The sequence below is a fragment of the Microtus ochrogaster genome (genome assembly GCF_000317375.1).
Source record: "Microtus ochrogaster isolate Prairie Vole_2 chromosome 14 unlocalized genomic scaffold, MicOch1.0 chr14_random_2, whole genome shotgun sequence".
Lineage (NCBI taxonomy): Eukaryota > Metazoa > Chordata > Mammalia > Rodentia > Cricetidae > Microtus > Microtus ochrogaster.
Window position 1 is genome coordinate 13,265,036 of NW_004949097.1, and position 16,535 is coordinate 13,281,570.

Below are 16,535 nucleotides of genomic sequence, written 5' to 3' on the forward strand. Positions count from 1 at the left end.
CAGATCTTCACATGGTGCACAGACACCCCACAGCAGGACACCCCAGTCACAGCACCAGATCTTCACATGGTGCACAGACACCCCACAGCAGGACATGAAGTGTGACAACCCTTGTGAGTGGCCAGCCGGCAGCATATTGTGTAAAATTATCAAACTGCACATGACCTTCGACCAGCAGTTTTATTTCTAGGATTTAATAGAGCATATAACCACGTAGGGGCAAAGTTGTGCTATTTTAGTTGTGAAAAGTTGGAACTCATGTAAGTCCTCAGCAGCGGAGATGGATGTTACACTCTGATGTCTCCGTACACGGGTCTCAAAAAATCACCTCACAGGAAAACACTGAACAGCATTGAGAAACTTTATTAGTATACTAAGTGGAAAAGAGTCTTAAAATAATCATTAATGTGTCAACACTATTTTTAATATTATTATGAGAGATGAAGAGAAATAGATTCGGAATATTGATGGGATATCTAAATGGTAGATACTTGTGGTGATTTGTATTTCCCCGTTTCTCCCAGAGTAAACTCAGTAAGAACATGCTTCCTAAAAACATTTGAAGTTATACATTTAGAGTATTTTGGGTTTTTTTTTTTTTGTTTTTTTTTTTTTTTTTTTGGTTTTTCGAGACAGGGTTTCTCTGTGGCTTTGGAGCCTGTCCTGGAACTAGCTCTGTAGACCAGGCTGGTCTCGAACTCACAGAGATCCGCATGCCTCTGCCTCCCGAGTGCTGGGATTAAAGGCGTGTGCCACCACCGCCCAGCTCATTTAGAGTGTTTTAAGTGAAAGATGTGACTGATGATTGGTTTCCTTTTCCAGATTTTGTACTGATTCTGAAAACAGAATTGGGAATGGTGGTGTAGAAGAGATCAAAGGTCACCCCTTCTTTGAGGGTGTAGACTGGGGACATATCAGGTATGTTCTGAGGCCTGGACTGAGAAAAATGAGCTTCTGGATTTGGTGGTTCTTGTGCCTCTGATTTGTCAAGACCAGGGGTTCTCAACCTGTGGGTCATGATTCTTCGGGGAGGGGGTTGAACGACCCTTTCACAGGGGTCACCTAAGACCATCAAAACCACACGATTGCATCATGATTTATAGCAGCAGCAAAGATAGAGTTACGAAGTAGCCACGAAGATAGGGTTATGGTTGGGGTCCCCACAGCGTGAGGAGCTAGCTGTAAGGAGGCTGCAGCATCAGGAAGGCTGAGAACTGAGGAGAGGAAGCAGTCCTGCCTCGTCTGAGAACCATCTGCTGTGCTGCTCTCGATGAGTTCCGGAAACAGTCACAGGACAGGAACGGGTGGTCACAGAGGCCACAGTTGGGGCTCTTTCCACTCAGTTGAGTCTTAATTAAACTTCCATAATCTTCATGCCCGGGTCTGGAAATTGTGGGTAAGACACCGTGGACAAGGTGTTAAGAGTTCCTCGGGGAAGACGAGAAAGGTACAGTATGTACTCATGAAAGCACTGGGCACAAGACTAACTCTTGTACAGACATGGACGGTACATGCTTTTGCATAATTTTGTAGGCTTAGCACCTAGTAGAGCCTTTAAAAATTTGTGGAAAAATAAAAACCGATAAGGGGTTGAGGTGACTCAGCAGGGAAAGACTGAAGATCTGAGTTCAGTCCCCAGCCCTGTGTGGCAGAAGGAGTGCCAACTCCTGAGTGACGTCCTCTGACCTCCGCTCTTCTGTGGTGTGTGTGTACGTACGCGCACACGTGTGTATGCGCATGTGTGTGTGTGCGCACGCGTGCATGTGTGCTTATGCGTGTGTGCATCGTAAGTCAATAAATTTAACTTAAAAATTTTAGTAATAATTTCTTTTATCTATTTCTATAGTTAAATGTTTTTACTATAAGAAAGCATTTTTGTGGAGATGTTTTTTTAACCTAACCTCTCTGATTGTCTTAAATTCCTACAGTCGACACGTTTTTGCATTCAGACCTTATCACAAACGCATGCGTGTCCCCTCTTTTGCAGACAGATATCTGTGTATGCAGATCTTTTCTAGAATTGTAGCCCTGCCTCACTTAGATTGATCTCACTGTCTCCCATATACTTGACACCACATAAAATCTTCTCAGTAAAAGGCCACCTCTTACCCAGGGTGGTGGCACACACCTTTATTCCCAGCCTTTGGGAAGCAGAGGCAGGCAGATCTCTGTGAGTTCAAGGATAGCCTGGCCAAAAAGTGAGTTCCAGGACAGCCAAGAAAAACTGTCTCAAAAGACAAACGAATAAGTAAAAAAAGTAAAAATTCTTTCTCTTCTAATTTTTCTCTCATTGGGTCTTATTTTTTCACCTTAAGAAAAAATAGCATGAAGGGTTGAGGAGACTGTGTCGGTGGAAGAGTATCGCCTAGCTGTGTTCAGTCTCCAGGACTGCAGGGCAAAGCAAGAGAGTGTCTTCATGCAGAGTGTGAAACTTCCAAGTAAATGCAAACGTTTTAGTAAAAGGTCACCTCAGCTATCCTGACACCCACGTAGCTGTGTTCAGATGCACAGCAGACACCCTTGGTCCCCTGTCCCGTGAAGTGGTGGGCAGGGCTTTCAAGAACGGTTTGTTGAACAGTTAAGAGTTCAAGAAGAGCCGGGCGATGGTGGCGCACGCCTTTAATCCCAGCACTTGGGAGGCAGAGGCAGGCGGATCTCTGTGAATTCGAGACCAGCCTGGTCTACAGAGCGAGTTAGAGTTCAAGAAGATTCACCGTGGCTGATGAATTGTCTTTTTCAGGGAAAGGCCGGCAGCCATCCCGATAGAAATCAAGAGTATCGACGACACCTCCAACTTTGATGATTTCCCTGAGTCTGACATCTTACAGCCGGTGCCGAATGCTGCGGAGCCCGACTACAAATCCAAAGACTGGGTTTTTCTCAATTACACCTATAAAAGGTTCGAAGGGCTGACTCAGCGTGGCTCCATCCCCACGTACATGAAAGCTGGGAAATTATGAGTGATGAGCACAGTCCCGCAGCCGAGAACTCAGGTAGCTGCCTCTGCGGGCTGGCGGCGTCAGCACTAGGCACTTACCAGCCCGAGGAACTTCTACAGGGTCAGATTCTGAGACTGCTACAGGAATCGCTCGGCTTTTTTTTTATATTATTATTATTAACTTTATTATACAAGGTACTGGAACAAGGAACGGACATTCCTCCTAACTGCACGGCCTACGTGCATGTTGAGGTCCATCCCGCCACGTGCTGAGCTCCCCACTACAACACTAATCCAGCCAGAGCTGCGTAACACTGACCGCTCCGCGGCAGCCGGAGATCACTCTCCGTGTCTCTGCTTCACTGCAAAGTGCATGAGTCTTGAATCAGTAAAAAGAAAAGGCCATCTGTAGCTGCTGCTAGAACATTCGCCCTGCTGGTTTGGACATCACAGCTCTAGGTGAAGACGGTTTCCGTGCCGGTCCTAAGGAACTGAAGGAGAAGTAAGCGTTAGGATTTCCTGCCAGGCGCTCACACAGATCCCGGGGCGGGGAAGACGAGCTTCTGTCAGGGTGACCGTGTCTGCCTCCCTCCAGCATCTGCCAAGGTTGACTGTGCTGAGACGGGGTAGCAACTGTTTTACACACGCAGGGAGACGTTTGTGCAAATGTCGGTTACTTTTCTTGTGACGTGAGGACTTCTTTTTTAACAAGAGGACAGGCATTATTTTAACAGGGTGATGGTGAGTTGAGTTTCAGAAATGACCATGAAAGCTGCTTGTAGAACCTAGAGTATTTTTATTAAATATTTTTTTAAATGTCAGACTTCTGATCCTGTCAGTGGACACGTGAAGAGCAGGAGTATGCGTTCCTTCTTTGCTGGTGACGTTCATTCCCTTTGATACCATTAGTGTCATTGTTTGCCAATGAACCAAAGATCCTGAACAGTGGCTGTCAGTGGTGAGTGGAATTCTGCTTTCCTGGGGTGCCACACTCCATGGCGGACCCATGACAAAGGCCAGCCCTGTTTGTGGTTAGCTCATCAATGTGGTTAAAGCCCTCAATGGAGTAAAGGAAGCGAGTACAGGCGGGGCCGGGGGGGGGGCAGGGGAGAGGAGGTTGGAGACTAGGCAGAAAACATCAGCATCAAATCCCTTGGGTACTCCCCTAATGATTACATCATCCTATCTTGCTCAGCATCTTGATTCTGAACTGACTTTCTGAAGAGGTTTAGTTACCTAAGCTGTTGTTGAGAATAACGTCTCAGCGAGCGAGTAATGTTTATCCTCTGTGATGGAGGTGGAGCAGGGATTCATTGGGAGCCGTGTCTCTCTGAGGACTGAGCGTTGTGATGGACATGTGATGGAGGTGAAACCATGTCTCTCCTGAGAGCATTGCTTTTCTAGCACCGCTGCTGGCTGTGCCGTCTTTCATCAAAGCAGACCGGACACGGTGGAGAGCTCATCTCTCTGATGACTTTAACTAGCTGCCTTAATTTATGCGGGATGTATGGGTTTCTGCAACTCACCTGCTTCAAAGGTATTCAGCGGCAAAGGCCCCTGGCTGTGTATGGGGCTTGACTGGTGCAGTGAGTAGGCTGGATTCTCCAGCTCAGATGCAATAACTGCCTAGCTACCGCAGGAAGACAGTGTTGTCAAGTGCAGGTAGCTCGGGAGGGTTGGGAGTGCTGTGAAGAAGAATTACTCAGCTTGTTTCCACCACGTAGGGACAGCACTCCTCTGACCTCCCTGTTGGGAGAAGCAGGTCTCCTGGTGGTGGAGGCCGTCAGGGATTTCTCAGGAAAGCCTTTCTTAAGCTACTGTCTAAAGTCTGTGCCTGCCGCTTGGAAGCTAAAAATATGAGTCATGGTGCAAATTAAGCAGATAATTTGTAAGGTGCCCTGAGACTGACTTGTCCCTTACAGATCCCCGTATCTCAGGTGAATCACGTAATGTAGGAGACAGAAGCCTGTGACATTTTCTCTAGTCTCTAATCGGGTCAAAGAAGGTTTACCATGTACTCCATGGTTTGGGTTTCTCTAAGATAAAGTATGTATAATCCGGACTTATTGGTTTCCTGTTTTAATACAGTCTTTTGCTTTTTCATTGAAACCTTTGTGTCAGAGCAGTTACTCACAGCTGAGTCTGCAGGCGTGAAAGCCTAGGCTGTCCGGAGCAGCAGCGACCACTTAGCCATAGGTGACCGAGCAGCTGTTAGTTCAGTGAAAAGGCAGCTGTGGGACATTAACAGCATTCGTTGGTTGCTAAGGTTTAAGATAGGGCTTGTTTATTCCCACAACAGCACAGCTCTATAAGACATGCATCGCTTTGTACACGCTGTCCACTGACTCTCCATGTTCTGGTGCAGAAGATCCTTAGACAGTCCATGCTGTCAGGAGTAGTAGCTACCTGGAGTAGTAGCTACCTGTCTTTAAGGCCTGCGAGTAACTTAAGGGTCAGATGAGAGTCCCTGGCTACCTGGCACATTCTCTCTTTGAATTGTTAAAATTCAAAAGCAGCCATTTTGCTGTGATCACTATTACTTGTCGTTTTATTTCAAATTCCAGTGCATTTATTTCTGGAAAATCTTAGGAAGCCTACACTTAATAAATAGTGGGACTACTAGAAATATTTTAGATTTTTATTACAAAATGTGAGCAGGGAATGCTGCTTTAAAAGGAATAAAGAAATAAAAGTGTATTGTAGTTATTTTTTTAAACCAATATAATTCAGCAGTTGTCCAGAACCAGCACGCTTCCGAGTCCAGCGTTTTGAAGACTGTTGGGCAGCAAGAAGGCACAGCGAGAATAAAAACCATGTTTCTGAAAGTTCTGTTGGTGGGGTTTCTTTATTTCCCTTTGTGTGTGTGTGTGTGTTGTTGTTGTTGTTGTTTGCAGGTTGGTGCTATCTAAAACTTAAATACTATTTTGTGATTGAAATTACCAAATATAGCTAGTTCACCTGAAGATCATGTCATGAAAATCGCTAGTTCACCTGACGATCATATCATGAAGATAGCTAGTTTACCTGATGATCACGTCATGAGAATATCTTGTTCACCTGATGATCACGTCATGAAAAGGCTCAAGTATTTGGAGCCTGGATCGTAGTACATTTAAACAGTCGAAACAGTTGACCAAGTGTGGGTTTAAAATTGTTGGGATCCATAGCTGAAAACACACGGAGTAGGAACAAGTGCAGACGACACAAGGCCCCACGGTAAGGAAATGACCCCATCACACAAACATGGGAGTGTGAACCCCTTTCATTCTATGACTGTCATCCCTGTTGCTTTGTCCTCCGCCAGAGAGGGAGCATCAGTCCTCACACAGCGTCAAGTTTTTAGGAACCTGGGGGTGCTGAGAGATGGCTGAGCAGTCAGGAGTGAGCACCGCCCTCACAGAGGACCCATGCACAGGCTGCTCACAGTCGCTTGTAAACTCTGGGGGATCAGAGGACTGTGGCATCTGCAGTCACACGTCCGCGTAATTAGACATGGTAAAAATGACGTGCCGCAAAGGGCCCCGTGTGTGACTGTGACCGTGTCAACTGTCTATTAACTGGTACCGGGCCTGGTCCCGGGGTGGGCCTCACTTGTACATCCATGGATACTGGAAACCAAACCGGGCTTCTTCTCGGAACATTGAACAGATGAGCTCTTGTCACCCGCAAGCCTGGTCTGGGTCACACGGGGAGACCCTGTCTCGGAGGGAGACAGCAACAGCAATGGTCTTCAGTCTACAGCAGTGCACTCGTCTGTCAGGGCCAGTGAGCTGCAGGCGGGTTCCCATCCTTCCTTCCTGACCTGCCTATAGGACTGGAGCAATGAGAACCACCGTGCTGGGTTCCCAGGTCCCAGGTTCCTCGCGCTCTGGGGAGTCCCCGGAGTACATCAGATTTTCTCGTGTGCTTCTGTCTTCCCAGCTGCCGCTCTCCAAGGAAGGCTCATTCCCTCTAAAATGATCATGAAGAAATACGGAGTTCCCGCTTAATTCCTCAACCCAGTCAGGAGTGGGCGGCCCAACTACTGTTGACTCAGGTGCTGTGTCTAAATTAGGAAGGAGGGTGTTCACTAACCTTTGCATTGAAACGTCTGTAGTCAAAGACAACTGTTAAATCCCTCCACTAGGACAAATACTGTTGGGCCTAGCTCTCTTTGTACTTGCTCTTGCTGGTACAGTATTGTCTTGAGCAAAACACCATGACTGCTTCCAGAGTATCCAAACCCTAGAAAAGTATTAATTCAAGTGTACACACTCTCTCTCTCTCTCTCTCCCTCTCTCTCTCTCTCTCCCTCCCTCTCTCTCTCTCCCTCCCTCCCTCTCTCTCTCTCTCTCTCGTGCACACACACACACACACACACACACACACACACAAAGCCCTTTTGATGATTCTCTCATTCTTTTAAAAGGAAAAACTTACAATTTGTATTGTGGGTTTGTACAATGTCCTCTGAGAAGAGGAGTCAGAAGTTCACAGGTGGTTATGAACTGCCCAGGGTGGCTTCTGAGAACTTAACTTCTGTCCTCAGGAAGAGCCGGGGTTGCCCTTATCCGCTGAGCCATGTCATCAGCCAGATTGTCTCATTCTTGTCTGATCTATACCTGATTATGGTTTTTTTTCCAGGATTTTATTGTTCTCTCACTTGGAGAAATAATCTCTCCTTCCTCTATCCATAATCTAGATATAGAAAATCTCCATTTTTTTTTCAAGACAGTGTTTCTCTGTGGTTTTGGAGCCTGTCTTGGAACTAGCTCTTGTAGACCAGGCTGGTCTCGAACTCACAGAGATCCGCCTGCCTCTGCCTCCCAAGTGTGTAAACCACCTTGGCGGGTTACTCAGTCTAAGGGTGTAACCTGCCTGGCAGTTCATTAATTCCAGGGTCCCGGAGAGGCGCTATCTGGAAGATACGGGCAAGAAAGAGGAAGAAGGCCAAGCGGGGTTCTTGTCAAAGCCTCCGTTTATTAGAGTATGGTTACAGCTTATATAGGATGAGGAATTTGGGGGGGAGGACAGGAGCCTGGGCTCTTGCCGCGTGGTACACGTCAGTCACGTAGGCCAAGAGGTTACGATAGGTCAGGTCACGATTCCTCGGCCAGGAAGTCACGAGTTGACCTAGTTCTCTAGATAGTTTGGAATGTGGGGCAGGTTCCACTAACAGATAGCTCTCTATTAACAGATAGTTGGGTGTGGGGTAGGCTCTGTCAGTAGAACAGTTCTCAATACAATTGGGGGTGTGGGATTCTCTGCAGACTCCCCAGGGCGATGGTTCCTGTAATAATTTTGGGGGAAAACGGCTCCTGACACAAGTGCTGGGATTAAAGGCATGCGCCACCACCGCCCGGCGAAACTCTCCATTTATAACGAAGCCCTGCATCCTGGAGCAGATGGGACTTACTGGGAAGAACTTGGTAGTTCTCACCCTGAGACCAGGCTCTCCTGAGTGCATGTGGGTGTTGATTGCCTTGACGGGTCACCAGTCTAGGGTTAGTAAACCCATCTGGCAGGTCAGTTATTCCAGGGTCCCGGAGAGGCGCTATCTGTAAGATATGAGCTAGAAAAGAGGAAGGAGGCCAAGCTGGGATTCCTGTCGAAGCCTCAGTTTATTAGAGAAGGGGTACAACTTATATAGGGTATGGAGTTGGGGGGTGGGCACAGGGGTCTGAGCTTTTGCCACGTGGTTCATGTTGGTCACGTGGTCTGTGTTGGTCACGTAGGCAGGAGGTTATCTTCGGTCAGGTCACTGTAGGCCAAGGAGTCACGAGTTGCCACACCTAGTTCCCTAGGTAGTTTGGAGTGTGAAGTGGGTTCTGCTAACAGATAGCTCTCCATTAACAGCCAATTTGGGTGTGGGGTAGGCTCTGTCAATAGAACGATTCCTAACATAATTAGGGGTGTGAAGTTCTCTGCAGACTCCCCTAGGGTGATGGTTTCTGCAATGATTTTAGGAGAAAATTGGCTCCTAACATGTGGGGTTACTGAGCGAGTCTGGAAAGGCTACCAGTAAACGCTCCAGAGTGTGATCTGTTCCTTGTTGCTTACTGTGAGAGCAACTACAGAAATTCACAGGCTGTGCGCAGTGGGTGAAGACCAAAGCACCACAGAGCCCCACACTGTGGGCCCTACTTCGTAAAGACAATCTGCTTCAAAATGTTTGGGCTTTTAATAGAGACAACTCCAAAAACACTGAAAAACAGGATGACGCTTTGCTGAAGTTGTTTAGGTTCAAATTACCCAGTAGAACTTCCTAACTGCCCTCTGAAGAGGCCTTCCTCCAATCCTTCTGCATCCCTGTTTCTCTCCCTCTCCCAGCACCATGTTTTTTCCCCAGTGTCTTCTCTGCCACACCTCCCTGTCTGAGGCCAAACCCAAGCCCATCCTTATTCCAGAAGTCCATATTGGGTCTGTCAATCTAGACACGATGAAGATTTGAGCTTCCATTTCTCCATGGTGATCTCTCACTCCAAAGTATTATCGGTAGAGTTATTTCTCTTCAACCTCTTAAGAGCTCAAAATTGGCTATTTGTTATTTTTATGAACCTTGGGCAATATCTTAGGTGTGATTAACTATGCTGTTGTTTGATCCTAGCTGTCGGGAAAGCTCTCCCAATCATGGTTGTAAAGAGGATTCCTTCCTAGGGGGGCAAAATAACACGAGCTTTACTCTGGAAGTTGATCATACAGGATCTTTAGCAGTGAAGCAGAATACTGCCCACTTGGGTGAGCGAGGCTTCCTGCCACACCAGGTCATTCTTGGGCTCTGAGCTCAGGACCAACCCATGTTGACCAGAAAGAACTAGCCAAGATTCTGTAAATTGGGTTTCAAAACTATTTTCTCAAAAATTTCCCAAGGGGGAAAGTAAGGGATACTACTGGCTAGAAACGAGAAAGTACCTTTCCGTCCTTAAGATAGGCTCTTATGCAGCCTGGGCTAGCCTTGAACTAACTACAGCTGAGGATGACCTCGAGCTTCCCTCCCCCATCATCCAGCCTTCAGCTCTCCAGCACTGGGGTTGCATCCATGCACCACGAGGGTGGCTTTGTGGGGTTCTGAAGATCACATTCCCAGCCCTCCCCACACCCTCCCCTGTGGGGCTGAGACAGTCTCAGCCCAGGCTGGCCTCCAAATGAACTTGTAGCCAAGGATAACCTTGTCCACCACTCAGTCTTTCTACCTCTACCCCCACGTGCTAGGATTACAAGTGTGTACCCCAGCTATTATTTTTAAACAAAAAAAATAACCTCTTGTCTAGAAAAAAAGCTTCCAGGCATAAACACAAGTAGGGATGTAAACCTGACTGGGGGGGCTGGGGGCACTAGACAGGGCAGTGGCCCCAAGGACCCTGGCCTTGGCCTGGGCCCTCAGCCTCCTGCTTTCTTGGGGGGGGGGGCGACTGCATTCTTCCCTTTGTTTTCAGGCTCTGGGAGACATGAATCATCATTTCGAGGAAGCGAGGCCTGTGGTGATTCAAGCTCATTGGGCGCCATGCCTGACGTGAACTCCTGAGGAGACCTCACTATTAATCTCCACGCTGTTATCTATGAAGGACCTTGCCAAAAACACTCATTTTTTTTTTTAAATCAGAGTATGTTCATTGCGCATAGTCCTGGGTTTCCTAAGGGCATTGTCATCCATTCTCTGGACTGCTCCCTCACCTCCCCCACCGGTCCCCTTTGTCCCTGTGCACAGGTTCTCTCTGTAGATACACGTCCTGAAATCTAGGATTCACGGTGTTTTCCTGAGCCTGACAATCCATCCAGGACAGTTATCTCTGTCTGGTTTTCCTGCACGTGACACAATCCTGTCCACTGTGGTTGGACAGAATTCCTCTGTGCATATATTACCGCATCACCCAGTCATTCGTTGGCAGACGCAGGCTGGCTGCAGCGCTGAGCTGCACGAGGGCTGCAGTAAAGGTGAATGCTTCAGTGTCTCCGGGACGCGTTCCCCTGGTGGTAGACGGGTCGTCTAGATGCTTTAGTTTTAAAGCCTCGCTATGCTGAGTCCCACAGTGGCTGGGCTAGTTACGTTCCCACCAGAAGTATATTGGGGGCCCCTCTGCCACATCCTTCTGAGTGACGGCCATCGTCTGTTCTAGCCGAGTTGAAATCTCAGAATAGTTTGAATTTGCATTTCTGAGCACTTTTCCACGTTTCTTGGCCATTTGTACCCCGTCTTTCGAAAATCGGCTGTTCATTTCATTAGCTCACTTATTGTTTGGGCTTTTGAAAAAGATTTGTCTTTATGTGTGTGAGTGTTTTGCCTGAGTGTTATTTATGTGTACCACGGGAACCTGTGGAGGTCAGAAGAGGGTGAGAGCTGATCTCTCTGACTGGAGTTCTGGTTGTAAACCTCCTTGTGGGTGTGCTGACTGAGGTTTCTGTCCCACCAGGTCCCACAGCCCTTTAGTCCCAAATAAACACACAGAGGCCTACATTAATTATAAGCTGTTTGGCCTGTTAGCTCAGGCTTCTTATTAACTAATTCTTACATCTTAAATTAACCCATTATTCTTGTCTATGTCAGCCATGTGGCTTGGTACCTTTTATCAGTGAGGCATTCTCATCTTGCTTCTTTTGTGTCTCTAGCTCCTGAATTAGGTTTTTTGATTTCTTGGCATTTTGTCTTTTGGATTCTTTATGTGGCATAAATCCTAATCCCGTCAGGTGTTTTGTTAGTAAAGATTCGCTCCCGTTCTACAGTGTTCACGCTTGAGCCTCTCCCGCACTGAGGAAACAGGAATGAACGGGTGCTCATTCAGCTCCAGCAGAGACTGAGGGAGTGGCTGGATGACAGAGGTAAAGAGGGGCACAGCTCTGTCTCACGGCGGAAGTGGAGGCTTGGTTCCTCTCTGAACAACGCATATTGTCTGGGCAGTAGGAATCTAAGCAAGTTGGGGAGACTTGGGTGGGTATTAGGACGGCCCGCGGGCTCTGGGAGTCCTTTCTGGGCCGTGTTGCTGACATTTGGGAAACTAAGAGATTTTTGATAATTCGGTGTCTCTCTGTGTGACAGGGAATTCACTTGCACCCAGTGGTAGCTAAGAAGGGCCACACCTTCCGCCCTCTGGACCCAACAAGAGTCTGCAGCTGAGTCCTCGGAGACCCAGCTGGCCCGTGCCAAATCCTGTCGTTTTCACTGCTGTTGCTTTACCTAGGCAGACTGTACCCGAGGAATCCATCTCGCGACCAGCGGGCTGGACCCAGTGTGTGCTGGGGGTACCTGCGTAGCGTAGGATGAAGGGAGGTGGAGCGCTCCAAGGAGCCTTGATGATTGCATTTGTGCCTGTTGCAGAAGTCCCCGTGACAGCTGTTGACACCCACACCAGGAAGTCCACAGCTAGGCGCTTGCCTAGAGCCAGAAAAGGGCCGGGCCCGCGAACCTGTCCTGGCACCACGCAGGGGTCTCCCCTTTCCTCCACCTCCTGCTAGCGGTCCCACCGCCTCCCAGGGCGTGCCGGCTGCAGCCTGTTGGCTGGGGCAGTCGGCTGAAGCTCCGCCTGTGCGGATGCGTGGTCCCGCCCCGAGCCGGCGAGGGCTACCGGAGCCTCAGTGGCCGAGCCCGCGCCCGGATCGCAAATGGAAGTCGCGGGGCTTCGGGGCTCGCAATGGCTGCAGCCAGGGCTGAGGCTCCAGGTGGGTGGTTTTCAGGGACCCTGACAGCGCCGGGGTATACCCGATGGCGGGCTGGCCCCTATGCTAGGAGTCCCCGTTTAGTGAAGCCAGGATCCCTACTGCATGTGGTGGGGGTGGAGTGGGACTTCCTGCATGTCTACACCAGGGTCTCATCTGAGGGCAGTGGGTCAAGGCGGTGGGTGCCCGCAGCCCCAGCTCAGGTGCAGCGCCTCGGGGACTGAGTCCCGGGTGCGGGGTCGGGTTCCGGCCGCGCCCTGCAGAGGGTGAGCTGTGTGCACAGTTCCCCGCGCCCCGCTTCTGCATCCTCTGCATCCGGAGGCTCCGGTTTTCGCCTCTCTGAAAGAAGCAGCGGGTTCCAGGGTGCTGCAGGAGGCTCTTGCTGCATCCCAGTGCCAAGTCCTGGTCTGGGGAGGGTGGGGAGAGCGGGCACCCTGGCAATCTCATTTTAGCCTCGGTAGTAAAGCAGGCTGTGGGCTTGGGATGGCGGGTGGGGGAATAATCCTTTTATCTTCCGGGGCCAGGGGTCGAACCCAGGACTCCGGGCCAGCGCTGTAACCTCAGCTTGTTCCTTTTCGTTTTGTGAGTCTTGTTGGGGTTTTAGCCTCATTTGTCCTCTCTCGCTCTTGGGTAAAACTTGGAGGTGTCTTCCCTGGAACACCGCGGCCATTACTTCACAGATGATAATCGTAAAAAGCTGTTACTTAAGGCAGGTGGGAGGCAGAAGAAAAAAACAAAACAATAAGTAAAAGCAGGTGCAGAAGTCGAGAGGCCAATATGACTCCGGGCTGACTGACCGAGTGGTTTCTTGCTGGGTAGCCCTCGGCTGGCCTGGAACTTGCTGTAAGACCGTCTCAACCTGGACCTGCTTTCCAAGTGCTGGCTGCAGGCCTGTCTCTACCCGACTGGTGTGATTTTAATAAACGGTGGGGAGTCTGTCTGTGGCCTTTCAGAGGCCTCGTGTGGAGCTCAAAGCAGTTTTGCTGAAAGAGGGTCCCTTCCTCACTCTCCCTGGGTGCCTTAGTTTCCTCCCTGTAAAATGGGACTGATGACTTCCTCGGCCTCTAGGGCCTGTGGCTGTGAGGGGTAACAAGCTACAACAGCATTTGGGATGCTTAGCGCGGTCCGTGAGCACCAACTAAACACGTCTTTTAGTTTAGGGTCACTTGCCCACTACGCGAGAGTCATCTAAGTGTGGCGCCATTTCGGCTCTACTGCGGAAATTTGCAAAACAGGTCCTTATGCCAGACGCCAAGCAGGGTCCTGCCTTTTTGCCTGCAAGCCCTTCCGTTTGGAAATAAGTGCTCATGGGAAAACAAAAGTTAAAAACTACTCCTGCTGGATTGTGGGACAACATACAGTTCGGCTTACATTGTATGAAAAAAATTACGACTACGGGGCTGCTTTGAAGTTGTCCACAAAAAGTGAAGATGAGCCAAACATAACTGCTTGCTCCCTTACCGTTTCATGGGACCAGCTTGTGGGGTAAATGCTGAGAATGAGCCCGCTGCCCAGCAGCGCGCTTCTTCCGGGGAGATGGTTCCAGAACCCGTGGAGCTAGGGAGAGGGCCCGCAACTGTAGTGGCTCAAGTTCATGTTCATGACTCAGAAACCCAAACTGGTGTCCCATACTGCTTCGCATAAGCTGCTGTTCCTAGTGCGTCCTCCGAAGTTTCTTCTAGGAATGCCTCACACAAGCTACTCCAGGATGGGCTGGGTGCTCTCAGCATGGTGAAAGCAGGAGCTTCTCAGGCGCGTGGGATCCAGGTCATGAGTCAACCCCAGAGCCCACTCAGCACTATCGGGGACTCAGTGCTAGCCTGCCTGACCCAAGGGAAGCTGAGGCACCTGCCCGCCCTGCCCTGGTGTGTGCCAATCTGTGCCCTGCTCCTCCCCGCTTTTAGAATCTAGCACCGCCTCTGGAAGGTGGGGGCAGTAGCAGCTTCTGCTTCATGAGATCCCCGGAATTAGGTGAGGTCGAGGTGCATGGGAAGGGCTGGACAAAGAGCTCCACTGTGAGGAGCGCTGGCTGCTCCTGCAGAGGGCCTGAGTTCAGATCCTAGCACTCATGTGGTGTCTCACCACCCTCTGTAACTCCAGATCCAGGAAGACTGGTGCCCTGGCCTCTTGGGTCACAGAGGGCACACAAGGGATACACAGACATCCATATAAGCGAAACACTCATATACAAAACTCACACAGTCTTGCAGAATCTGCTGGGTATGTTTTTGCAGTGTGTGTGTCTCTTTGTGTGTCTGTGCATGTGTGTGTCTGTGTATGTGTGGTGGTGGTGGTGGTGCTGCTGCTGCTGCTGCAGATCAAACCCAGGACCTTGTACCTGCCAAGCTCATGCCCCACCACGAGAGAGCCCACTCTCAAGGCCTATGGGCTCTTTCTGGACTTGAATCCTGGGCCACAAGCTTCGTTTCTTTCCTGTTTGTTTATGGTAGAGATCTGTTTAGGAAAATCATTTTTACCAGCTGGGTGATTTTGGCTAACTTATTTTGTTTCTCTGAGCTCCAGTTTTATTTATAAAATTGGACTAAACCCCCTGACTCCACAGGCGGTGGCAGTGGCCGGGTCCGACTGTAAGCTGTGTGGAGGGCCCCAGCTTCCACACATTCTAATTTCCCTTTCCCTCATGACCCCAGGACATTGTCTCTGCCACAGAAGCCCCTCCGAATTCCTATTTTCACACCGCAGTGTTTCTGTCTTGCTCTCCTGTCTGTTTGCCGCATGTTGCTTGTGCTGGTTTCATGGCTCCACCTTCGGCATGCGGGTCCTAGGAGGGCAGAGTTGGTCCTGACCCGTCCTTCCCATCTCTGATCCCTTTTCCTATCAAGTGCCTGACAGAGACTCTGATTCTTAAGTGAATGAAACTTCGCTCTAGGTGTGGGCAGGGCTGGTTCGTTCATGAAAGACCCACCAAGTATACACTGTTGAAACCAGAGTTCAGCCTAGAGAGGTCAGTAGTGGCTTAGGCTGGAGGAGAGCTTATTCCTGGCTTCTCTCCTTAGGAATGTGTCATAGAAGAAATGACTCAGAAACTGGTTTGTTCTGGCTTTCGGTTCTAGGGGACACAGCCCACCACAACAGAGAAGGCATGGCCAAAGAAGTGGGAGGCTACTGGTCACCTTGTGTCCACAGGAAGCAGAGAACAGACAGGAAGTGTGGCCTGGCTATCAAACCTCAAGGCCCGCCCACAGTGACCCACTTCCTCCAGTGAGAGTCCACCTCCAAAGGGTCCACCACCTTCCAAACAAACAGTGCCCCCACCTGGGGGCCAAGTGTTTGAGCACATGAGCCTATGGGGACATTTCACGTTCAAACCACAGCAGAAATGGGCTGCCGTTATATCATATTGACAAGACAAAGCAAAACCCGATAGGCTAACCACAGAGAATAAGGCCCCCTCTCAAAACTGGGGAGACATTGTCTAGTTTATGAAGAGGGAGCACTTTAGTATCCGCAGTGGGTATCTCGCAGAGAGGAGATGGTGCGGTGCGTTCAGGGGACAGAATAGGAACAAGGGAAAATGGCGGGCGACAGGAGGATGCAGCATTTGCATTCTTTCTGGAAAGGAAGCCAGCTTTGCTGAAGTTGCCTCGCTGTGTGGCATTAGAGTCCCCGCCATGCGGACAGTTAACCTAGTAAGTCCGTTTGAGGGACAGAGGTTTCTCCAGAATGAAAGACGCGTGCACCTTTTGTTGTGTGGTTCCTGGTTGGCAGCAGCGCATTCATCACCCTGGACGAGGAATGAGCTGAACCTGAGGCTGGGGGCGAAGGCGGGAGAGCAGAGGGATGCCTCTCACACAGGGCGGGCGGGTTGGCCTGGCCGTCCTTCTGCGGGCATCTCCCGCTCATTCTCTTGGTTTTTCCGGAAAAGCAACACTCACGTCTTTCAGGCTACTTCCCACTCCCTCTTTCTTTCTTTCTTTTTTTTTTTTTTTTTTTTTTTTTGTTTTTT

The 16,535-nt window shown here is 49.5% G+C and overlaps 2 protein-coding genes across 5 annotated transcripts in view; both read left to right on the top strand.

Moving 5' to 3' along the window:
- The window catches only part of Stk38l (serine/threonine kinase 38 like), a 62,589-nt gene extending 58,835 nt beyond the window's left edge, over positions 1–3,754 (top strand). For 2 of the 3 annotated variants that reach the window (XM_026787929.1, XM_026787930.1), the window contains 2 exons: positions 823–918; positions 2,741–2,960. In XM_026787929.1, the coding sequence (XP_026643730.1) occupies positions 823–918; positions 2,741–2,960 (316 nt within the window). Of the gene's footprint in view, positions 1–822; positions 919–2,740 lie in introns of all 3 variants that reach the window. The other variant, XM_005364606.3, reaches the window with a different exon arrangement.
- An 8,690-nt stretch (positions 3,755–12,444) lies between these two features.
- Positions 12,445–16,535, top strand: part of Arntl2 (aryl hydrocarbon receptor nuclear translocator like 2) — a 43,420-nt gene continuing 39,329 nt past the window's right edge. For both annotated transcript variants that reach the window (XM_005364607.3, XM_026787936.1), the window contains exon 1: positions 12,445–12,571. In XM_005364607.3, the coding sequence (XP_005364664.2) occupies positions 12,544–12,571 (28 nt within the window). In that variant the 5' untranslated portion in view covers positions 12,445–12,543. The remainder of the gene's footprint in view (positions 12,572–16,535) is intronic.